Below are 26,433 nucleotides of genomic sequence, written 5' to 3'. Positions count from 1 at the left end.
AGCCGGCTGAAATGATTGGTCGTGCTTTTTACAGTACTACGGCTTCGACAGATTATATTCTTTATGGAAGTTTTGTCAAAGCACTTAAGATATTCATTGCTATCGGGATGTTAAGAGCATTCCATGGAATATAACAAAAAGTGTACCTCGAGCCGGTTTCTCAAACTTACCTATCCCACCTTTAACTCACTAAATAATAATATCATAATAATAATTATGCTTAACGTTCCACCACCTGTTTACATACTGTATTTTGGATTGAACTGTCAAGGTGTTCCCGATCATTGCAATTACTTTGATGAGTATAATATCATCAAATGGATAAAATAAAGCTACCAAAGACACAAAATATCCCATCCGAGTTGAAATATATCGACATTTAAAAACATAGGAAAGCAGAGTGACACAAGATGATGGCATTCTTGTATATTTTGGCATCTTTTCCTCAATATTGAAAGGATACAAGCTTGAGTTACTGTATATAGATGCAGCACAATATATTGTAGCAGTGTTTTTCACAAAGAGTTTCACTGCCAATACTTCAGCTGCAGCTTTTTTTAGACTCAAGGATTCATATTCTCCAAGCACTTTGCTACCGGTCCCTCAAGCGCCCGCTTTGTATCCGTTTTGCTTTTTACTCAACGACAAATAACGTCTGTTTTCTGAAGTCCTGTTGGAGCGGCATCGTGGCACAGCAATGATACTGCTGATATCATTATTCTAAGTGACGGCTAGAGACTGATGTGGCTGGTGTGTTGTTGTGCTGAATATATGTTGATCCATACCTGAGCTGTGACTGCATGAAGTGGGTGAAGAAATGGAGTTTGTCTCGTCAATGCAATGTGGGGAGATGGATATATCTGATATATGGAGGTGATGCTGGAGGAAAGGGAGTGTGTGCTAGAGTGTGAAAAGTAGAGAGCTGGAATACTGTGCAGATAATGTATGTTCATGCACGTTGTGTGGCATACTGTATGCCGTAACTCCGTGCTTGTGAGCCTGTGGGTTCTTGCATGTGGGAGGAAGTAAAAAGACAGCCGATGGGATGTCAATCACAGGTGCTTCGGCGGCGCTGCTGCTGAGGGATGGCCTGACCTTCAGCAGTGACAAGGGAGCAAGGCAGCACAATTAGACTTTACTTCTGCATCGCTTCTACTCTCTCCCTTCCTCGCGCTATTCACAGACGTCCGGCCACACCCACCTCTTTTCAATATCCGGAGTTCAATGTCGCCTCGTGTTCAAACTGAAGACAAGGTGCAAACAGGCAGGGACATGAAAAACACCTCCATTGATAGAAAGAGGTTTGCAAGGAGTGTATGAGTTGAAGGCTAATGAAATAGCAGTTAAAGAAACAGAACATAAATACAGGCAGTGATCAGTGATCAGGTCAGTCCAATTTATTTTGAGGAGAAAGTGAAGGGAAAGTTCATATTCTAACTTTTACTTGTGTAAACTCATAGTTTTCCTACTAGCACCTTCAGTTATATAACTTAGAATCACCAGGCAGGTAAGTTGGACTAACTATCAGGGTTTGTTATTGAGTGATGAGAGAACGAAAAGTGTGAATAACGAGTGCCCAGTAGTAGATTAAATGAATTTAGATACAAATATATTTTTTCCTACTATTGTAATCCCAAACTAAATGAAATGAAACCGAGTAATTTGTTGTGTCTCGTCAAATGTGTTAGTTATGTTTATGTATTATGTCTGTCATTTTCATGTTTTTTCACGTCTGGTCTTGTCTGTTTATTTAGGTTCTTCATCTCTAGTCAGTCTCTAGAGGCTTCTCAATTCTTAAATTTCCCCTCCTCGACTCCCCTCCTCGAGACTTAGTCCCGCCCACAGGAGATGCGAGCGGAGGACCGAGGAGGAGAACCGAGGAGAGAGGAGGGGAAGCAGCAGACGTTTAAAGAAATGAGAACTCCTCTCCTCTGAGCGGTCATATTAAAGCGACGTCCGTTCATTATTACGTGGCAACAGCTGCATCAGCTGTCGAGTGTTTTGTCATATTTTATAATCTCTGTTAGATCAGCTGAACATTGTTCCCCCACATATTTACTTTGAATTCATTGAGAGTGCGGTATAATGAGACAATACCAGGCTACAGATGCGGACACACACACAAATATATGTAAATATATGCAATTTAAAGTATGAGAGCACTCTCATAATAACGTAACACAATCAGAGACTGGATATACCCCCCCCCCCACCAAACCAACACCAAACCAACTGAGACCTGTCTGTCCGCCGCATCTGCGCACTGTACAACACACACCGACACACTGTACAACATGCACCGACACTGTACCACACACACTTACACACTGTACCACACACACCTACAGCTCCTAAAGCATAATCAGGCTACAGCCGTTGTGTATTTTATTATGTGAAGCACTAAATGGTCTTAGAAAAATATCGACTCTTTGTTTGTAGATATCTACTAAACTAAAGCAAATAAAGAGAGTAGGCCTGTTATATTGAGTGATATATATTTTACACACTGCTCTGCTTTCTGCACCTCACAGCTGTTCTCACTGTAAACATCGCGTTGCGATGAGAGCGGGTTCTAAAATAATATCCAGGGGATGCATGCAGAGCTGTCATTGGCTGAGATAAGTCCGGCCGTGCGTCACGCCTCCACCGTTCCCGGAAATGCATCCGTGGAGGAACCATCAGTGTATCCTCGGTTATAGCTCCTCCAGAGAGCCTCCTCGACGCTCGATCCTCGGTCCTCGGTGTGCATTTAGAGAAATGAGACGTCCTTCAAAATGGCGCGCTGAAATTCATTTCCGGGTCACTACCGGAGGACCGAGGAGTCGAGGAGTTGAGGAGGGGAAATTTGAGTATTGAGAAGCCTCTTCTGTGTTTATTGTCATGTCTCGTTTTCCATTTCCTGTTTTATTTTGTACTTACCTCTTTCATTTCAGGCTCTGTTTTCTTCCTCCCCTTGTGTGTTTTTTCCCGCCATCATCAGTGTCTGCCCCGCCCCTGATTGTTTCCACCTGTTCCCACTCACCTCATGTTTAAATAGTCCTGTCTCTCCCCTGTCCTTTGTCAGTTTGTCTTGTTTGTTTCTCCGAATGGTCGTGCCAAGCTTCAGCTCAGAAAGGATCGCTTTCACTCATGTCAGGTTTTGTTTGTTTTGTTAATTTTGTAGGCTTACGTTTTTTCTTAAGGTCTCTTTTTGTTATGCATAGTTTTTTCCTCCTTATGAGCGCCTTTTGTTATTTCCAGTACCTACTCTGTTAAGAGGGATTACCTGAGCTGTGAAATTAAAATTACATTTTTTTTACATTCAAGACTTTGTCTCTGTGTCGTGCATTTGGGTTCATCAGTTTGGGTCGAGATCCTGACATAATTGTTCTTCTATTGGCCTAACATTTAGTTCAGTGTATTAAAGACCACATGCACGTGAATGGGTTCCTTGATTTGCAATTACAGTAGTCCAGATAAGTATGGCATATATTTGCATCTAGCAGATATGTAAGATAATAACCCTTAATGTTATGCAAATTCCAATAAGTAATATCATCTTTTTTGCATCTCGTTAGGTGGGAGGACTGAAAATAATGAATTTCATTTTTTTAAATCATTCTGTTTCTCAAGTGGCTTGTAGAATAGTGCATATAGTGGTCGTAAAGGGAAAATAAACGTTTGGCTCCGCCCCTGTTTAGTTGCACATACAGTCATGGTAAAGTAGGGTGCTGCTTTTGAACAAACATGTTTGGTGTTTAATTAAAAAATTAAAAGATGAAAGTGGCAGGGATAAACGAAAGGGAAATTAAACATAGAGTTCAAAGGAAGGATAGTTGTACAGAGAGTAGAAACTAACACATAGAGGGGAACTTAAGAGCGAGGGCATCAAGTCGCTTATAAAAGAAAATGCAGAGGGAGTTTAGGATGGGTAAAGGACAGGTGACGGCCTACATTGCACGGCGAGGCTGTGATCTTCCCCCACACGGTGATGAGCGCGGGACCTCTGATGGATGGTCCAACCTCAGCCCTCTTTGCGGAGTCATTAGGCAGAGAGGTTTCTTCATGTCTGAACGCAGGGTGCAGAGCCACTGCATCACATGGCTGCTGTGTCGGCTGAAGCCATCAAGATAACGCTCCATAGGTGTGTGCTATAGGAAGTGAGCATATCTACAGGTACAATAGATAAGTCAAAACCTCCCGGAACAGCCTTTATCACACTTCTACTGCAGCACGGGCTAAACATTGTGGATGATTGCATTTGCAATACAGTCAGGGTTTGTTCTTGGTGTAACTGTGAAAAATAAAATTCTACTTTCAGCTGGATTTAGTGAGTTTTATCTAGACATAATGATGCAGCGCTTCACACACTCATAGGGGCTACTCATAGACTCAGTGATACCCAAACTGGCCTCCAGGATTGGCTTTATCTCAGCTTTTTTTTAGTCCAGTATGAATTGGATACCACCATGTGGCACAGATACAGAGCAAAAGGGCAAACTCATTTTCTCTGCGCGGTGCCGTTAAACCAGCCCAATGGCGGCTTCACACAGAGCTGTAAATGCACACATGTGCCTCAGATGATATAAAACATTTTTTTTTCCAATTACTCTCAGTGATGGGCATTAACTCTCAAAGGATGATGGGGGAATTCTGCGGTTTTACAAGCTTAAGGCAGATTAGGATCCTGACAAATCATACATTGTTTTTTTTTCTACCAGGACTAAATGTAATGCCTGGAGCTAAATTCATATGAGGAGCTGCATAAATACAATTTCTCTTTTCAAGAGAGAGTTGCGAATGTAATTCAAAAAAGAGGAAAATTGTTTCATGAGTGCAATGATAGTCATTTAAGCAAGATATGGCCACCTAGCAATATACAATCTGGCCCAGGTCAGCAGATCGCTCGATTGGCATGATGGTGTGTTTGAGGTCTCTTCAGGACTGCTGGACATTATGCGGTGCAATGGAAAATGGGCACTGTAAACTGGAGTGCATCTTCCATCAATCGAGTGGAGAAACTTTTTTTTTTCTATTTTATAAAGTGGTGGAGGAGAGTAGCCCGCTAAGAGCAGTGGAGTGGCAGAGCGTGTGTTTTGAGTGTCCACTTTTAGACAGATGCTCATCAAACAATGGCAGACGCGGTTACAGAGGTGGGCGGCAAACCTATCAATCACAGCGCAGCCAATACACTTCCATTTGATGAAGCTGTCAGTCACCTGAGAGGTGTAGTAATGGTATGGTTGTCAGAGAGAAGGATGGTTGGAGTAAGCGGATGGAGAAAAAATGATTTGGTTAGAGCTGCTACTTCTCCAGGATTGTTCCGGAAGTTTCTACCTCTTCAACTAATTATTGTAAATGCAGCCATAGCGTAGTGTGTGTCTTTGTTTGCTAGCCTCGCTATGTTTACTCGACTTTATTGTAATATCTGTACAGTAAATGTATAGCTACAGCCAGACATCTATAAGCTTAGCTTAAAGAGTAGAAGATCAGGGAAAAAGCTAGCCTGGCTTTATTCAAATGTAACGAAATCCACCTTCCAGCGCCTGCTAAGCTCATTATTTAATAAGAATTCACTTTTTTTTAATTTTAAAACTGAAACCAGACTGTTACTTTGATGGGTGTTTTATGTGATGTTGCCTTATTGTTATTAAATGAGAGTCTGATTGATGTGCTTATCATACTCATGGCAAAAAATAAGGCTTTTACCCCAAAGATGTTTCTAATCAGTGTTTAGCTTAATTTTGCATTTTCAAAATTAAAATAAGTCTCTCACCTGCTATATGCAGACTGCTGCGTTGCATCATACATTTCCTGCAAGCTGTGATTTGCAACCGTGCATCATGTTTTTGACAAGTTTCATTAATCAAAACAAAAACGCTACACTTCAGAGAGCAATAAGCATGTAGGAGTTACACAGTTGGATGTAATGTGGCATCAACAGACATGTGTGAAACGTGTTGCTGCCACAGTTTGTCATCCGCATGTAAGCATTGAATACAAACTACTTTAGGAGCATTCTGCTAACCACTCTTTTCTGGTGTTAAAACTATAAATTAAAACGGTAGGTTCTCCAAGGTGTCAGGCTCCAGAGGCTTCAAGGAAGGAAAACATTTTCCCTTCTTTACTTCTGAGCCACAGTTACTGTATGCCAGTTCAATAAGGGATCGATATTTGATCCAGTTCTGTTTCTTGAGGTAAGAAGCATTCACAAACAAATACTGTCTTGTTTTTTTTATTTTATTCTTCATTTCATATTCGACAGGAGATCAGAAACAGAAATGCAGCTAGGGTGAAATGTACCATCGCTTTTTTAATCCAATGTTTGCTCCCCTGTTGCCTGAAAGTTAAAGAATTTGTTTTTAATCTTTCTACTTGCCCTTTCAACACATCTCTCTTTCGGCTTTAAATTCTATTTTATTTTTTGCACCAAAAGCAATCTTTTCTACAGCTGTGTTGAGGGAAAACATGTTCTTGCTCAACCTGAAGAGAACAACAGCTAAATCCAAATAATGAACAGTTTCAAACTGACTTCCAAACTCTTTCTAGCTGAACTTTGAAAGAATGTTGTTGTCGATAAACTTCTATGGATAACATTTATATATTTTTTTAAAGGTACAGATCAGGGTTAACATTCAGCTATTCACAAGAACTGTGCCCCTCCAAGTTATGAATGGAAACTATTATCAGTTGACAACCCCTACTTGGCCTCTCACAACTCTCTGTATCTTTGGATACAATTCATCATTCCTTCCTTAATAATGAAATGTCCTTGGGCAAGACACTGAGCCCACATGTCTCCCAATGGTCATGCCAAACAATGTAAGGGCTTCATATAACTGGGGTTTTATTGCATCTTCTTCATTGGCAGATAAGTTTGCCCACAGTTTGAATTGTCTTCAAATATCATTGGACCATGTTGAACATACGTTGTTTTCCCATTGTCCTTTGGATTTTTGTCTTTATATCTGACAATCCATGAACATAATCAAGCAGTCCTTTTGTTATAAAGTTCAATCTCATGTTAATAAAGTTAGTCTCGTATTTGGGACTGTTCATGTTGAGGGTTGATTTCTAAAGTTATGTTGTCCCTCTCAAAGTGATGACCGTATTAAGCCTTTCTGACCATCAGCAATGGCTACGATTATTGCTGCTCTGTTTGCTGCCCCCCTGCCATCTCTCTTCTATAACTCGACTACTTCACTTCTTGAATTTGTATGATCATATTATGTTAACAAAAACCATGAATGCTGTGAGCAAAAATGTTGTGCTGCAATAATGTGCCATGACAGATTGTCTTGCAGAGTATCGAGCATAATTTGACAGTAAACTGGCATGGCACATTATACTGAAACTCTGCCCACTGCAGCCCAAAAAATGAAACAAAATAAAAAAATATCCAACCATTCCAGTAATATTTCTGGCTTAAGAGTTTGTATGTGCCGTGATGTAAATGAAACCCTTGTTTTTCCACATAACCTTAACTAAAGACCTTAGACTTTGTAATACAGCTTAGAATTTAGAGAATGTTTTTGTACCTCGGGCTTCATAATGACTGCTCATTCAGCCCACTTTCTTCTTTTCAGCCTCCTCCTTTATGCTTTATCCATGTTCTTCCCATTCCATTGTGTGACCTGGGTACAGTGGCACAATATACTGCAGTCTGCTCACAAATACCACCTAAATTAAAGGCTTATTAATGAAAGATTACTTTGGCTCTGAATAGCCAACGCAGGCTTTTATTCTGGGCACAAAAACCCAAACACAAACGGGACAAAACATTGACCACCGCAGGAGTATAAAATACTACAGCAGAGCTATTATCCCAGTATTTAAATACAATACACACCCTTGGCCAGAAGTTATGACCCCCTACTATTAAGTAAAGATTAACTTTTTTGTGAAGAAAATTAAGGAAGGAAACAACGAAAAGGCTTTGAATACCCCAGCATTTAGTCCACTTCTAATATTTCCGGCTGCTCCATTTTGGATCTCCACGTATACATAGGTACACAATGGAAGCAATCAGAGGGGGAAGGAAAGCAGGGGGTAAACCAACCATGATTACTGAGAAAGAACACGGCAGGAGGTCAAAGAAAAATGTATGGCAGAAGGTAAGAAGGAGCTAATTGGCTTGCTGAGCAGCGAAACCAACCCCATCCATTCCCTTAGCTTTATTAAGACATGCCCTTCATTAGGTGAGCACAAAAAGTACACGGCAATGATCACATTCATCCCGGGGAGGAGGAGGGGGGGTGCTTATAGTCTGTGTATGTTTGCCTGTGTTGCAAGGGGACAGGGGGGGGGTCTACTTGTTTATATGTATTTGCCTTTGTGCGAGCGCGAGGATGAGCAGAAAGCCGCCACCAGAGACAGGGAGGAGATGGATCAGGTGGGCGACGTGTGTACGCATGCAGCTCTATTTGTGCGGAGTATTTATCAAGATCACAGCGGCACTGTTCGTGTGCATGTGTAGCAAAGACATTCACTTGTGAGCGTATCCTGCTGTGTGTCTGAATGCCGGCACGGCTTTACACCGACACACAGACTAATGGACACAGGCACGCATGAATGCACCCACAGACAATCAGCAAACACATATTACCTTTATTCAGCTGACGCTTTTACCTAAAGTGACTTACAATAAGTGCATTCAACGCAGAAAACATGAGCGGTAACTCTTTTATTTTATTCTGTCAACCGGCGCATCACTGGTGGCCTCTGTGGGAATACAGATGGAAAGGAGCTTTTAGCTATATGCAGGTGCAATACATATAAGATGGACTTTTATTAATCCCTCGTGGGGAAATTGTTTCTCTGCATTTGACCCATCCTAGTGTTACAGTAGGAGCAGTTTGCTGCCATTTTGAATGGCGGCCGGGGAGCAGTTTAGGGAACGGTGCCTTGCTCAGGGACACCGCGGTAACACTTGGTCTTGCCGGGACTTGAACTGGTGACCTTCGCCACCACCGCCCAATGTTACTCCAGTTGAATAAACAATAGTATACATTAATGCATATTTATCATGCATGGTGAATCTTCTGTCATTGTTACAACAGGCTTCAGGGAGACAGAAACAGGAGAGATGCCACATTGGCCGACATTGTCAGAAAGGAAACAATGTTAAAATAACTTTTATTTTGGCATCTTGACTACTATATGGCAATAGATATTAACATAGACTGACTAAAATTGCCCATTCTAGTGCACGAAAAGCCTTCTAACAAGCCTGTGAAGTGGAATTGTTTCCTGCCGTACTCCACACTGAACAAGTGTTGAATTTGGAGAGACGTTGGATAATGGCCTCTCCGACAGCCTACCTCAGCTATCAAATGCTTTGCATATTAATATGCGCTAATCATCTTCACTTAGTGGCAATTTAGACGATTGTGCCCCTAGATTTTTTTAAACAAGTACTCCTTTGAAACTAATTCAAGCACAAATACAAAGTTGAACAGATAAATCTGGATCTTTTGACCGCATGTGTTATCGCATGACACAATGTGGTGAGCTCTCTCTATAATAACTGAGTACAATTATTTACGTAAAGTCAACTGATGATCTAACCATGTTATATGGGTTGGAAGTGCTTGAAAAAGCACACTGTTTCATACAGTCAGGTACAACACTACTTACAGCAGCGATGCATGTCACTGTAGCTCATTGTATAGAGTACCCTTGATTGAGTCCATAATAACGTTACACGCTGACTTATTTTTAGATGATTGGTCATTGTTGCATTTTCTATTGAGGGCCTTGTATCATATTAACTCACTCCTAACACATGCTGTTGTGTGTGTTGGTGTAGCCTTCAGGATGAAATACTTTTTCACAGTCCTTATTGCTATGAGCAACGGATTAGATGCAGTCCTGAACTATTTTACTTGTTTCCTGGTCTGTTATGATTTTTTTTGTCGTTCCTCGATTGGAAATCTTAGCTTTTTCTGTTATCAAACCTCAACAATTGTTGTTGACTCATTAGGATGACACACAGTGTACCTATGACTGCAGGATATAAAAAAACTGACATAAAATATAATAAAAAAATACAGTAATGTTTACCAGAAGACAACAAGGACCATGCTTTTCGTCAACATCATGCTTCATATAGACCAGTGTTTCTCAAACTTTTTCATACCAAGGACCACTTAACCAATAAAAAAACAGTCGAGGACCACCTAACTCCACAAATATCCAAAAACACATCGTTTTTTACAAATCGCCTGAAAATGGTACAAACAAGTGACTACATGTGTGATGAAGGTGTTTATCTGGGCTATATCATGCAATCGAAAGTGAAACTTAAGTTCGCTCCATTGCGGAGATATTACCGCGAGAGTGCGAAAAACTTTAATTAATTAATTAATTTCAAATGTGAAATGTTACCAATATACTCACGGACCACTAGGGGGCGCTCACGGACCACCAGTGGTCCGCGGACCACACTTTGAGAAGCACTGAAATTATAGACGTATTATTTGTATACTAGTGACTTTATACTAGTGACTTTGCGTTTCTTTCTACCTATCTTCCTTTTTTCTGTCTTTATTCTCTTACTTGCAACTAGTTTTTTTCTGGTTTTTTTCTAAAACGGGCAAGGCCTGCTTTGGTTCTTTGATAAAATGTCGAGGCAGAAATGTGTTATTTTGTGGCTGACACATGAGCAACACTCTCGCTCAGTTTATTCTCACATTGAACTTTACACTTGGCTCGATAAACATTAGCACACATTGGGGGTTTACGAAGTTGAGTTTGGTTAACACCTCTTGTGTATACCTGCTGCCCTGCACATATATGTTTGAATTTGAGTCGCTGCAGAGTAGACTCTTCCTCGGTCTGTGGTCTTTCCTGCTGTAACCTGCCCATACATTATTGAGAACCAGCGAACAATGTTCCACAGCGTTAATTTTTCAGCAGGCCAGGGGTGGACTGCAGACACACACCATCCCATAGCCGTGGGATGGTCAGGTCACTGATGCGTACTGTCTCGCATAGTGTGCGTGTCGACATTGTGTTTGTTCATCTTTTTACTCTGACTGCACTTATTTCCTCCTACAGTGGTATCAGAGCAGGAATCTAAAAGTTTTCCATAACACAATATCAAAAGACATTCCTTCCATGCTGTAACCATTTAAAATGACCCAATTTTTCACTTTAACTGGTATAGAACATCTTCCCTGCATATCACTACGTAAGATGTGAGTGTAAATCCGTCCTGTTCTAGCATAAAAGGCCCTCATTGGAGCATAGCGAAGGTTTTCTGCAGGGATGGCTCATGCAGACTTTTTAGCCATATGATCCTGGTACATGAGATGCTTCTCAGCTTTATTGTGTTCCATAATACAGCAATTGATTTACCTCCATAAACATAATAGCATAATATGCTCAGTGTACTGAGCACCACACACCAGCACTAAGGAGATTTTTCTTTCTGGATCTTTTGGGAAATTAAACCAGCTTGCTCCTGAGCAAACACACGCACATCCCTAAACACACAAACATACTCCAACACACCCGTACACGTAGTTGCATGTGGAAGAAACAGACAATTACACTAAAGTAGCAGGAATGGGGAAGTGTGTATTGGCAAACATTCAGTCATATTTTCTTTCATTTTCCACTATAATCTTTCCCACACCTGTATATTCAAATGTATTTTCTTTGTGCAGCTCCGTTTCATGGCATTAGCTGCTTAGTGTAGCTTTGCAAGTCATTATTGGAGGGGGAAAAGGATTGCTGTGGGGTAAGTGATAAAGTAAGCATGCGAGCTGAGAGCTTAGCCTGTCGTGGCTAAAGGTTAGCTCCTAGATTTACGACTGCCGTCCCTCTTTGCCCATGCTGCATAAAGAGGCAGACACTTTTAATGTTTGAGATGCTCTGATTGATCGTGGCCAGACAGTGCTATGTTATCCCTACACCGGAGGAGAACAGCAGAGGGGAAGAAAACATGAATTTTATCATATTTCAAACTTTGGGAATCCATCCCACATTGCTGTGTACACGGGGCACCCCATCTACCAAGATCAGTGGTGTACAACCTGTTCAATTTGTCAAATCTTCCAAAAAAGTAAACTGTATTTCAAGCACCTCATTGAAATACACAGGGAAAAAAAGATTAGGAAAATATCGGGGAAATAATAATCATATTTTTGTTTTGTTTTTCTCTTGGGCCCCTTACAAAATGTTGCCTGACCCTTCTGGGGAACATGCCCCAGAGTTTGGTAAACAACATCCTAGAATATACCAACACCATAGCAACATTAATATCTAGTGTTTGCTAGATGTGGATGTTTTACAGTCTTTAGTCTGGGCAGATCAAGTCTTAAACTAATAAAATAAGCAGATGAATAAATAATAATAACTAATGAACTTGTGGTCATCCTCTTCTGCCCATTGAGTGTCCTTCTCACGAACAGCACAGCAGGGGTCTTTGGACCCACAGCGCTGGAAGACCAGAGTTGAGAGTAGTGGCTGCCAGCAGGGTCTCATGGGAAATAGGAGGAGGAGGAGGGTCACTGAGCCATGAATTGAACAAGAAGGGCCAACAATATAATACACTGGAGATGTGCCAAAAGCTGTGTGCTAGAAAGACGTGTGTGTTTGTGAAAATGTGTTAGAATATATGGAGTGTTATGGCTATATGTGAACAGAGTAGGGAACAGCTGATTGGTTCGGTAAAATGGCGTCATGTGTTTGTAGACACGTGGCAGTGGAAATCAGCAGCTGGTCTTGAAGTGAGTGTCTACGTCTGCCAAACCATCACAGAAAGATGTATAGTAGTGTGCTGACATAGCCTACATACTGGCATATTTTGGAGCTCCTCCATTTCCCACCCTGCATACACACACACACACACACACACACACACACACACACACACACACACACACACACACACACACACACACACACACACACACACACACACACACATACACACACACACACACACACACACACACACACACACACACACACACACACACACACACACACACACATTCACATTCACTCACTCAGCAAGAGGGCTAGACCGGTGTGCTAAATAAAGACAGACAGTGGAACAGATTTTCACACCCAGCAGGGCCATTAGCAGCTCAGTTAGACCACCAGCAAACTTCCATCCTCATCAGCATCACAATCACATACATCCAGACACCTGCCATCAAAGATGACACGCTGTGCCAATTGTGTGAAATACAGAAATCTGACATAGTCACTGAACAGACAACAAACAACATTAATTCACATCCAGACAACCATTTAACATGCGTGATTAATATACAGTTGGCTGTGTCTTTCAACACCGCTTAGTACTTTTTGGGATATCCAAGTGTATAAAAAGACAAGCACCTGTGTTTGTTGCTATGTGTGTGGCCCCCAGGCTACACCTGAAATATGCTGTGTCCGGAAGCACTGGGCCCCTGGGAATCGAGCTAGGAGGGAGGGATGCTACTCATGGCTGCCAGTGCAGCACCACAGCCTTCTGGGAACTGGAAAGTAGCTTGTGAGCGCTTCCACAGCCTGACTTATCTGTGAAAACTCAGCCATGCGGTTTGCACTTGACTCATTAAAGCTGAGAAAACGTGTCACCTGTAAAGCCGGCATGCTCTCTCTATTGAGTAGAGCCAAAGCATTGAAAATATGTGCTTTCATAAAAATGACAAGAGGATATTTATCTGGCAATGGACAAGAGGCGTAACTGATTAAACTGGCAAGATTATTACAAAACTTCTAGCCACTACTTAATCTGCACTACTTTTAGTTCAATGTGTTTCTGATCGTTATGAAAGAAAATCCTCTGTGTAGGGTTAAACAACATTTGTAAGTAATTGGTACATTCCTTTTATATCCTTCATCTGAAAAGATTCACACCGGGTAAATAAATCATAGTTCAAATTATACAATAGAAACATGATTGAATTTCAATCATTTATGTGTGTTATATTTTATAAAATGATTTTTAAACGTGTGTGCAGTATTCTTTTATAAAGGAATAGACAGTATGTTTCCATTGTATGTATTTGACATTAAAGGCTGATGCTGGTAAGGATACGTTTTAAGGGTTGTTTTCACCTTTTTAATATTAGTATTTTGGAGGAAAATAGGAGAAATGTCCCTGAGTATAGCTCTTGTTACTTTAGAAATGTATTCTCCAAGTTCTTCTCAATTATGAATTCCCACCTCAGGGCAGGCATTTGTACCTGGCACTGTTCTCATTAATGAGAGAGTTGATTTAATTGACTGTGCTGCAGACTGGGTTGTGAGCGTCCGTCTGACACACTAACCTGCACGCACATATGCACACACACAGACACACACACAGACACACACTCAGTCAACCTGGGCCGTGCCCCAGGGAGCATCCTCTGGCATGAGCTGTGCTGTATGCAAATGAGGGGCCTCGCTCACACAATAATTGCTTTGTATTGCACAGGAAGCACACATCAGCATAGCTGTAGCTGGAGTTGGGTTGAGTTTGGGCATTCATTGGAAGAGAATAATACATCTTTGGTGATTGAGGATGTGACTCTGAATTTCATGTCATGGTGGTGAAATAAGTTATTCACATTATACACTGCATCTGTCTTATTGTGTGATATAATTACAAATAATTTTGGACAAACTTACTTAACTTTAAAAAAAATAGATAATTACAGTTTTGTTAAAGTATCCATTTTCACAACATATTATTTCATTTCAGTTACAGTTATTATGTTGTAGTGCTGGCAAGTTTGATTAATTTATAGCTAGTGATGCTAAAGGTGATTTATCTGTGTGGGTTAATTGTGCGTCGATCTGTTGGTAATGCCTCGGGGATCCACAAGGGGGAACTCGGCGCTCCTCTACCTCACTCAACAAGTGAAAGCTGGAACCTCACGTCACTATTTTTCGCCTCAAGGTTTACCTTTCGCAAAACACCGTAGAGTTGAAAGCACAAGTTGTTAATGTTTTCAAATGTAACTGTTTTTCACTTTGAGAAAATAGGTGCGCATTTGTTACTCATTGTTTGAGAGTTTCTGGCTAAAATTGGACCATGTAAACTAGCTTTATCTGGTATCAATAGACAGAAGTGTGTAATTGTTGTTAGCATCAAGCTAGCTTCTAGCACACCTATCTTTGCTTTAAGGCTTAAGCTAAGGTGTATACAGTATAGGCTAAAATAGGTGACTTCAAGATTTCTGAGATAATTGGGGATTCTTTAGTCACTTTGGGGCAATATTACAATATGTAAACACACATTTGACATACTATAAGCTTATTAAACGTATAGCTTTGCTTTATGCTCTACAATGGCTCAGGGAAATATATGGTCACGCATTGGTCTGATGTTTGCTAGACAGGTAAAGTACTGTGGCTGTTTTGCTTAAAATAGTTTTGGGCTGCAGCTTCAAATGAGTTGTTGCAAGCAACTACAACAAACTAAAGACAATAGTTGATGCCTGTATAACCAAAACAATGAGCAGATAGTCCAAAACACTCCATAGAGGTGCATAGTACTGTTTTAGTGTTAACATTTTGAGTTTAACAAAAAATATATAGATCCATTGTTGTCCCTTCCTGCTGATGATCAAGTATCTGTGTATGGGTATAGTACACATGCTAGTGTTTTTTTTAGCATACCCCTTTCTCCCTCTCTTCCCCTGCCTCTCATTTGCCTCCCCCCCTCATTCTCTTTTATCTCCCCATCATAGATAAAAGCACATCGCCGGGGAATAATTAGTCTCGGCCATCTCAAATCACTATTGCACATCTCAATCTTCCCTCATTTTTGCAGTCTATCTTCCTCTGTGCCAGCCATAGTATTAACCCACACTGCTTTGAGAGATGCACAGGCACTCCAACTCTTAAGCTACCTCGGAGTCTGTTTTACATTTTATCTGTAGTTTGAATCTAGCCCCCTGTATGCTATACTCCTCTCACACATCACTTTCACTTTGTTTTTTTCTTCAATCACTTAACCTAAGTTGTTCCTTTCCTTTTGGTTCATTCCATATTCAATCGTTGCACTAACATAGACTTCTTCACATCACAGTGTGACTTTCTGATTAGCCGTGTCTGTGTTTTGGCTCAGCTTCTTAAGCTTCTCCCGCTATGTGGAGGTTTTCTCCTTGTTTGACTATAGTGAAAGGAATCAGATTTACACAGAGCAGTGCAATCAGGATGGCAAGGGGCACAATTTCAAACTGAAATGCTCAATAGTAATGTGAGTTGAATCAGACGGATCAATACTGGCGCTTTATTAAGTCTCCTCTGTCTTCTTCTATTTGTTATAAATATGTATTCATGCCCAGCCTCTGGGTTAGCACAGCGCTCAGAAGTCAGATGCACCAACGTACTGTTCATAAATATGCAACAAGAAGGTACTGGAATGTATGAATATTCATTATTGGTTTATACAGATATGTCGTGCACTTTTGAACCGCAAACAAATACTGTTTATATGCTTTTAATTTCTCTTGATTTTCCTCCTAATTCACCATTGTGTGTGTAGCTTTATATCCTTGGATTTCTTAACACACTGTAGCTTAAAAACAATCCACAAAGAGAGACAAGTTATGAAGGTGTACACAAATAAAACTCACAACTATTTCTGTAACAAATTCTGCCTTCACAAGGTTATCATTTTCAAAGGTTATTATTTGTTTTGGAGGCTCTCGTTTGTGTTGCTCTTGCTTTAACAGCATACACCTATTTGCAGTGGAGAGAGTACTGGGGTTACGTACTGTAACCCAGTTTCTATGAGTATAGGCTTCGCCCTCTAACGGAGCGTCCACACTACAGCTTCAAAAAAAGCTTGGAGCTGGGCGTGTCTGGAGCTTGGGGATTTTATTCAAGCAACACGACCAACAACCAATCACATGAATCTCCCGCCCCCGACATACAAAGCAAAAAACCCCGGGGATTTTATGCGAGCAATATATATATAAACTCCCCAAACAGGCGAAAACCTACCAGTTTCACCCACTGTCTCTGCCACCTCCCTCCATGCCTGGTTCCTCCGGTTTGTATCCCGGTAGGTGAAGAGGGTCTGGTCATACAAAACCGGGTGATTTGCTACGGCGATAGTTAGTTTCTCCTCCAACTTTTTTTGAAATATAGAAATGAACGGCGGGATATCTCTCCCAGCTTAGACGCGGTTTGATTGGCTACGGCTTGAGCTACCAGATTTTCCGAAACGGGATTTGATTGGCTGGCGCTGGCTACACCGGCGTCAGAAGTTGAACAATGTTCAACTTCTGACGCTGGAGATGGCGGAAACGGACCGCTCTGCTACCCACAATTCAGTTCGGCGAAAAAGCGAGGCAACGTGATGTCACCCCATTGAAAGTGAATGGGCAGATTGGAGTTTTCGACGCTGTCGACGCTGTAGTGTGGACGGGCCGTAAGGCTATCGCTATTGGGTAATCCCCACTGCACGTGTGCAGCACTGACAGACTTATTCTACGCCCACCTATGATGTGGGCCCCACCTCCGGGCTCACTTCCGTATAAATAGGAAGTAGGCCCTACAATCCACTCCAACAGCTTTTCTTCAGCTATTCGCGGAGCCAGTGGGGCCCGAACCTTAGAGGGCTGCGCCTATTCTCATAGAAACTGGGTTACAGTACGTAACCCCAGGTCTGTATCATATAAGGCTTCGCCCTCTAAGGCTATCGCTATTGGGTTAAGGGCGAAGCAGGATGTAGTCTACGCCCCACTGGTTCCGTCCGTTACCAGAAGCATAAAACACACCTACTCAGTTAATAACCCATGTCCATTTCGCCATGCGTAAATGGAGCATCACATTCCCAGGGAATATAGCATTAAAAAATGAATATTCTCCAGCAGGGAACGAAGGTAGGCTTACTCGGGCTACCTGTCGTTTATAAAAAGTAGCGATCGAGTCTCACTTGTTAAAAACGATCAAGAGAGGGGGTAAAAAGGCAGCTCTCTAAGTGCCGACAGGCAGGAGAGAGGGCATGCAATTGAAAAACCCCGACATTACTCATTCTGGCAGGCTATTCAGTACTGAATGTGTCAGAGAGAAATCCCTCAAATACAAACGAATAAAAGAACAGGGGGAAGACCAAGATGCAGCAGTGCAAATGTCTTTCACTGTCATTCCTCCGTGCAACGCCGTAAGGGAGGTGAGGAGGAGGAAAGATGCCATCCAAGGTTATCACTCTCGATCTAAACGAGCTTGTGATCACCTTTGGCATAAAAACCGGGGTAGGGCGCAAAACAGCTAAGCTGCCATCTCCTTGGATCCGGAGACATGACGGAGCCACAGAGAGAGCAGAGCAATCATTCACCCTTTTAGCTGATGTCAGAGCCAAGAGCAGAGCTACTTTGGCTGACAAAAACTTCAGGGGAACCTGATCTAAAGGTTCAAATGGAGCTTTACTCCAGCCAAAACCCATTGAGGCACCAAAGTGCGTGACACAGGTCTGAGTCTCTGTGCTCCCCGTAGAAAACGTTTTGTCAGAGGGTAACTAAACACCGTGCTGACACCAATCTATGTGGCAAGATGAAATGGCAGCAGCATATGTTTCGACCATACTATAAGCCAATTCCTGTCCAGCAACAACTGGAGGAACGACAGCACGAGGCAGGGGGCCCAACGGGGTCCAGGTTTTTCCCTACACACCAAACGGAACATTGTCCATTTGGCTGTGTAGGATGTGTGTTCAGCAGCTGCGCTGATCGAACACCTCCCTGGTGATTTATGTAGGCCACCGCTGCTTTGTTGTCTGTTCGAATCAACACATGTTGATTGTACAGCAACAGGGCGAAGTGCTGGATTACTTTCCGTATAGTAATTCCAGCACGTTTATATGGAGAGACATGTGACCCGGCCACTGGCCCCCCACTGCCTGCGACATGCACGTTCCTCAGCCTGCGAGAGATGCGTCTGTGACCACTGCGGTGTGTGACGTCACTCTGCTCAGGGGCACCCCCACTGACGTGGAGATTTTTCCAGTGGTTTCAATCCAAACCCACGGAAGGAGGAATGTACACCATGCGTCTTCTCTGACGCACGGGGTCGGCAGGCAAATAAACCACCTCTGGAGTCTCCTCACTGTGAAGGAGACGCAGGGGAATCACCACGTGACCAGCTGCATCACGGAGAGGGCTGTCACCGCCCCGCGGGGTGTGACGCGCCAGAGGAGAGCTGTCCGAGCTGCTTAAAAACCAATAGGTTTTAAAGACAGCCGGTTTATGCAGCGAGCCATGATGCCTATAACCGACAGGTCAGGGGCAGCCGGCTTAACCGGTGAGCCTTGCTGCTTATTATTATCCATCTGTCCATCGAACACGCGCGTCGCCACTCTGAGCACGCGACCTGCTCTGGATGTGCTGTAGTTGTCATGGTGACGAGCCACGTCAGAGCCCTCGCCGCCGTTGCCCGTGAAGCAACCCAAGAGGGGCCCGGTCCGAAAATGCTGCGAGGGGGCCTCCACACACTGCATCTCACACCGGCTCTCATCCTGTCTCTGTTTAGGAGAAGGCTCGTAAACTGGACATTGAGGCGCGTTCACGCTCAAACTTGCTGAGGAATGAGCGGAGGTGTGTGCAGTGCTATTCACACAGTGCGTAATAACAGCCCAGGGCTCATTACGACCCTGTGTAGTAGGCACATCTGGGACAGAGGAAAAACCGTGCTGCCTGCTAACCGACAGGTTAACAGCTGCACCGGAGGAGAGCTGTCACTTTCTCAATTCTCTGCTGTGAGAGTCACGCTCTCATGCGGGCTGACTTCAATTCCACTCCCAGTTAAATGTCTGGGAGGGAAGAGGACAGCTCTTCTTCCAGTTGATAATGAAACCCAGGCTTGACACATGAGATACGAGCTGTATTGTCTGAAAAACCGCTTCCTCCCTGGAGCGAGCCAGCCACAGCCGGTCGTCCAGGCAAAATAACCCTCATCCCCATTCTGAGTAGCTGCTCCAACCGTCTCCACCCACTTTGAAAAAAGTGTGTGGAGCCAGGAATGAGAAACGCAGGAATTTGCTGTGTTTCGGGATGATGGTTACGTGGAGGTAAGCATCCTTCAGGACTATGGATGTGCACCTCCCTGGTGAACACACTCCAGCACCTGTTTGATCGTCAGCATGGGAAAAGGCCATTCCCTTGTTGGACACTGACAGTTCGAGGATCGGTCTCATTCCCCCCGCCCCGTCTCCGTCGGGACCAGAAAATAACGGGAGTAAAAAACCCTGATGTTCTTCCCTTTGAGGCACCCCGGGAAAAGGCTTTCTTTAACCAGAGTTCCTGCCGCTCTGCACGGAGCGTGAGACACTGTTCCTGGGATGACAGGACTTCCTGTATCCCGTAGAACTGCGGGGGGGGAGAGGCGAATTGCAGAGACTACCCTCTGCCCATCCGCCTGCTCATCCATCTGTTCATCAGACACACTCGCCGCCACCCTGAGTACCATACAGTACTCTGATAGCGCCAGGTGTACATTCTCTGGATGTGCTGTGGTTGGTAACAAACCATGCCAGAGCCCTCCACACGCTGCATTTCACACAGGCTCGTCGTCGTTTAGGAGAATACTCGTAAACTGCGCGTTCACGCTATACCCCACTAAGGGATGAGCGGAGGTGTGTGCAGTGCTGTCCACACGAGGGGTAATAATGGCCCTCCGTGGGCTTATTACGACCGTGGGTAGGAGGTGTCTGAGACAGAGGAATAATCCATGCTGCCTAAACCCAAAAAGCTTACGGTAGACGGATTTGAATAGCAAGCCCAGCTGTTTTATTAACCGATAAGTTAAAAAAAAAACAGCCGGCTTAGGCAGCGAGCAATGCTGCCAAGTAACCAATAGGCTATTGGCAGCTGGCTTAACCAGGGAGCCTTGCTGCATATTAACTTCCCTTTGTCCATCTAACCCACGCGCCGTCCTCAAGGCGCGAACCTGCTCTGGATGTGCTGTGGTTGTCATGGTGACGAGCCACGCCAGAGCCCTCCAGACGTTGCATTTCACACAGGCTCTCCTTATGTCGCGTTTAGGAGAAGGCTCGTAAACCGGACATTTAAGGTGCGTTCACGCTCAACACCCCTAAGGGATGAGCGGAGGTGTGTGCAGTGCTGTCCACACTGTAACAATGGCACTCGTGGCTCATTACGACCGTGTGTAGGAGGTAGGTTTGGGACAGAGGAAAAAAATCTGAGCTGTCTAAAAACCAACAGGTTTTAAAGACAGCCGGTTATGCAGCGAGCCATGCTGCCTATAACCGACAGGTTAGGGGCAGCCGGCTTACCCGGTGGGCCTTGCTGCTTATTATTATCCATCTGTCCATCGAATACACGCGTCGCCACTCTGAGTAATACTCTGAGAGCGCACGTTAGTGGGTTAGTGGGTTAGTGGGTTAGTGGGACGAGCCACGTCAGAGCCCTCGCCGCTGTTGCCCGTGAAGCAACCCAAGAGGGGCCCGGTCCGAAAATGCTGCGAGGGGGCCTCCACACACTGCATCTCACACCGGCTCTCATCCTGTCTCTGTTTAGGAGAAGGCTCGTAAACTGGACATTGAGGCGCGTTCACGCTCAAACTTGCTGAGGAATGAGCGGAGGTGTGTGCAGTGCTATTCACACAGTGCGTAATAACAGCCCAGGGCTCATTACGACCCTGTGTAGTAGGCACATCTGGGACAGAGGAAAAACCGTGCTGCCTGCTAACCGACAGGTTAACAGCTGCACCGGAGGAGAGCTGTCACTTTCTCAATTCTCTGCTGTGAGAGTCACGCTCTCATGCGGGCTGACTTCAATTCCACTCCCAGTTAAATGTCTGGGAGGGAAGAGGACAGCTCTTCTTCCAGTTGATAATGAAACCCAGGCTTGACACATGAGATACGAGCTGTATTGTCTGAAAAACCGCTTCCTCCCTGGAGCGAGCCAGCCACAGCCGGTCGTCCAGGCAAAATAACCCTCATCCCCATTCTGAGTAGCTGCTCCAACCGGCGGGGGAACCACATGGTGATCGGTGAATGGAGGGGAAGGAGTCACCTGACTGCGGCCCGCCACTCGGATCCAATAAATAAAGGGCTTGGTCCACAGAGTAAAACTCCTGGACTAGCCAATCATCCTCGGCCGCAGCAGCGAGAGCGTCCGCTCTCCACTGTCTGTGGGCCAGAGGGAGACGGACACATGAGTGCACGACATCTGGGGAGTGAGAGCCGCGTTTGCGTGCTCTAATCCCCGGCAAAACTCACACCGTGAGCTCCGGTCGTAACTCATATGTCGGGTTGACACCGGGCCCCCACCCTGTTTCCCCCGTCCGGAGGAGAGGGAGGATGGGCCCAGAGGAACCAGGAATGTTTGCTTTTTAGTAAGTAGCTCTTAAAAGAACTTGTTTTGCCTGTCAATGCTTCTGCAACGGAGTGCTGAAGAAAAGTAGGAGTGGATTGTAGGGCCTACTTCCTATTTATACGGAAGTGAGTCTGGAGGTGGGGCCCACGTCATAGGTGGGCGTGGAATAAGTCTGTCAGTGCTGCACACGTGCAGTGGGGATTACCCAATAGCGATAGCCTTAGAGGGCGAAGCCTTATACGATATAGAAATATACTCACATCTTATTCCAAGGGAAATAAAAGTATTGATACCGCAGTGGAATTACTCTGTTCCAAGTCAAATGCATGCATTTAAAATATTACTAAGTATAAGTATAAAAGTATTAGCAGCAAAATGTACTTAAAGTACAAAAAGTAAAAATACTCATTCTGCACAATGGCTCATTTTGGAATAATATAAAGTAAATAAGTATTATGAGCTGATTGTACTTCAAGGTTCAAAAGTTAAAGTATTCTTTATGCATACATGATCTTTTCAAAGTATTACATTATTATAGTTATTATACTATTCAGTGTTCTTCAATAATATGTAAGTTTATTGGAGTTTGTCAATGTAGACAAAATGTAGATACATTACTGCATTTTAACATATCAGTATATCATGTGCTTTATATGTACAAAGCAAATGTGAGTGTTGAATACATGTGAGGGAGTAAAAAGTACACTATTTGCCTCTGAATGTAGTGTTGGAGCGTGTCCAACATTAAAATACACTTTAAAAAAGGAATAGAGTTAACAACTACTACTACTTCATCTTCAAATGACACCATAATGAACAGAAAAACCAAGTAGGCTTTTACCCTGTTGTCTACCTCCGTGATAAGATACCTCACACTGCACTGGTAGTGTGATTACAAAAATATGTCGTCATCAAATTAGTCGTATAAATCGAGAAGTCTCAGTTGAGTGAAAGTGAAAAGCTTGTAAATCATCTTTTCCCTCTCACTCTTTTCTACCTTTATTCGTTATATTCCCACTCATTATTCCTCCTATCGGTGGAAGAACAAACTATCAGCACTATAGATCATTCTGACAGTTTAATTTCAATACCTGATTATCAGTCAATTTGATAATTATATTATCCAACCATCCAATTAATGTGTTCTATATTTACAATGATCATCAAGTAAGCTCTCCATTCTCGCATCATTTATCAACGGTGAGAAAACCGCGAGGGACTTTGACAGACTGCGTGTGAGGCTGTTTGATTGAGATATAAAAGTCATTGTGTGTGTGTGTGTGTGTGTGTGTGTGGTGTGTGTGTGTGTGTGTGTGTGTGTGTGTGTGTGTGTGTGTGTGTGTGTGTGTGTGTGTGTGTGTGTGTGTGTGTGTGTGTGTGTGTGTGTGTGTTGTGTGTGTGTGTGTGTTGCCATGTTCAGCATGTGCATCACCCTGTGGAGAAGTTCTCGCTGGTCTTCCTCAATCCGTGCCTTCACACTCAACAGAGCGTGCGGAAGAAACACAGAAAGAGCGAAAGACAGAGCGAAACGGATTGGAGGCGAACGAATGATGAAAGGATTTCATGCCTCCTCCTCGGCTTGCTCCTCTCCTGTCTGCTCCGTCTAGCTGGAAGGAAAGTTGTGCCCGTGCCAATGAGTTACTGACACACACACACACAGAGCAGGGAGACACAGGAGCAATCTTTCTCCACTTGATGCCTCCGCTTCCACCTCCCTGTTAGCCAGACATCTCTGACACTCTCCCAGAGCAAGTCAACATCCCCCAACAACACTGCCTCGATCACATACTCCAAATAAGACACGTCCAGGAAGGGTTTTCCATCTGGAGTTTGCCAGCTTCCTGTTGACATATCAGTGATGAGCTAATTCAGCAGAGTTTGCTTTGTCTTAGGTGATATCCCAGCATCTGACCATCTACAATCTGTTACAGTCAGATAGCTAGGGCTGCTCGATTAATCGTATTTTAATCGTATTTTAATCGCGATTACGATTATGGCTTGCAACGATTACGAAAACAACGTAATCAAAATAAAACGATTATTCTTTTATTATTACTTTTATTTTTTTTAAATATATATTTTTTGGTTTTTCAGTTGAATTATACTTAAAGTTCAGGGTAATCAACTGTTAAAAACATACTGTTCACATTTTTTTTCTCCAATAAATGGATGTTTTCAAAGTCAATGAATAATCGCATTTAATCATCGCAATTACAATTATTGACCCAAATAATCGAGTTTATGATTTTTGCCATAATCGAGCAGCTGTAAGCGTCAACAAAGCCTCTTTGTGCCAGTTTTTTCCTTCTGATGTGTTTCAGTAGTTTGACAACTCCGTGTTTGCTCCTCATCTACTATGCCTACCTCATCAGGATGAAAGATGAGTTCAGAGTTATCCCTCTTATCTTCTCGCTCTTTTGTCCTGTCATTCTTTACTCTGTTTTTATTCACACATTTGTGCCTCTGGCTTCATGGATGTGTGTGGGATTTAAGAGTCTGTGTTCTTTATTCGGATGCTTTTGAGGTAGCTTCAAAAGCAAAACTTCAATGGCAAACTCTGCTCTATATTTACAGATGACGTGCCTCCCTACTTCAAGACGGAGCCGGTGCGCAGCCAGCTCCATCTGGAACGCAACAGGCTGGTTCTGACCTGTATGGCTGAGGGAAGCTGGCCACTGGAGTTCAAATGGATCCACAACAACACTGAGCTGACCCGCTTCTCCCTGGAGTACAGGTGAGGACAATATGATAACTTCTATTGAAAGATTGAGAGCTATATGTTTGACGGATTTGGCCTCATTTTATGTGGCCCGCAAGAGCTTGGAAATAATATAATATACAATACAATTGGTGTAATTGTTGAATATTTGCTTTCAATTATTTGCCCTAGACTTCTGCTTTCAGGCGTAGTTATTTATGAAGTTATTACCAGAACTGATAATAATCCAATGCAGAGCCAATAATACGTTATTTATTATATATTTATATAAGTATATTTATATGGTCTTAAAGTTAGAACTAGTCCTTTGAATGCAACCATAATGCTAATGTGGCCCGTGATGAAATTTAGTTTGACACCCATGCGTTAGAAAACATGCAATTTCTCCAAAAACAACCATAATTGGAGCAGTCTTACAAAGTGAACTTACAGTACACATCATTGTTAATTTTGAGTAAGTACTGGTATTTACTTTTTAGATATTTTAGAATTAACTTTGCTAAAATCTTAGCCAAGCCACAGTACAAGTCACTTTATTATGGCTGTTATTATGGCCAATTTACAGAGGAAATACATTAAGTCTTTTACACATGTGTGGCAAGTTGTAGATTTGAACTAGTCATAACCCTGTAGGTAAAACTAACTAGGGTAGGTGGATGCAGCTAATCTCAGCTAATGCAATTACCCCAAGGTCTCTTACAGTATGCTATAATTAAAAATGTATACTTTATACATGTCATGTTAATAATTCAGAATAAAATAAATGAGGACAATAACAACACAAGAACATTTAAATAATATATGTAACTTATAAAACTATAATCTGTTTTACAAGGTTATTCGTTGAAATGGACACATTTTGTTTGTAGCTCTGTGCTTCCAGATTGTTCTAAAGTAAAACATGTGCATGTTTTAGGTATTGTGTGACATGATTGGTTTAAAATAGAATATTCTGCCAAAAAAAAAAAAAACTTAAATGAGGGTTTATTAAGGCCCCCAATCCCACAAACCCCTTCTGCTCCTGTAGGGCAGTTTAGTATCACAGACATTTGTAGTTTAATTTCCGAATATTCTTATTAAATATTGAAAAAAGGAATAGCATGCCTGTTCTCTATTTCCCTCTCAGCCTCTTCCTTCCCCCTCGTGGCTCATTGTGACCTCCATCACTCTCTAGAGAGGCGGCGCACGGAGCGAAATGTGTGAATGAGAATTAGGGCAGGAGATAAACTGTCTTTAATGGTAACTGTAAGATCTGGAATGTGGCAAGCCTTTCTTCTCACACAGTGCAGAGTGTGTGTGTTGCCTTCAGACTGCAGTGTGAATGAAGCACTAGAATAGAGGATTGAAGGAAAGCTTGCTGACACAAACTTTTAGCTGGACACGTGACTGTTTGTGCGAAAACAGCAGAGGGTGCGCATCCTACATCAGCCCTATTGATGGAGC

The 26,433-nt window shown here is 42.9% G+C and overlaps 1 protein-coding gene across 1 annotated transcript in view; it reads left to right on the top strand.

Moving 5' to 3' along the window:
• Positions 1-26,433, top strand: part of sdk2b (sidekick cell adhesion molecule 2b) — a 313,948-nt gene that overhangs the window by 191,766 nt on the left and 95,749 nt on the right. Inside the window, 1 exon segment of the mRNA XM_034107489.1 lies at positions 24,846-25,005. Within this exon segment, the coding sequence (XP_033963380.1) occupies positions 24,846-25,005 (160 nt within the window).

This window comes from Pseudochaenichthys georgianus, chromosome 19, assembly GCF_902827115.2.
Source record: "Pseudochaenichthys georgianus chromosome 19, fPseGeo1.2, whole genome shotgun sequence".
NCBI lineage: Eukaryota > Metazoa > Chordata > Actinopteri > Perciformes > Channichthyidae > Pseudochaenichthys > Pseudochaenichthys georgianus.
This window is presented reverse-complemented; position numbering and strand designations above follow the sequence as displayed.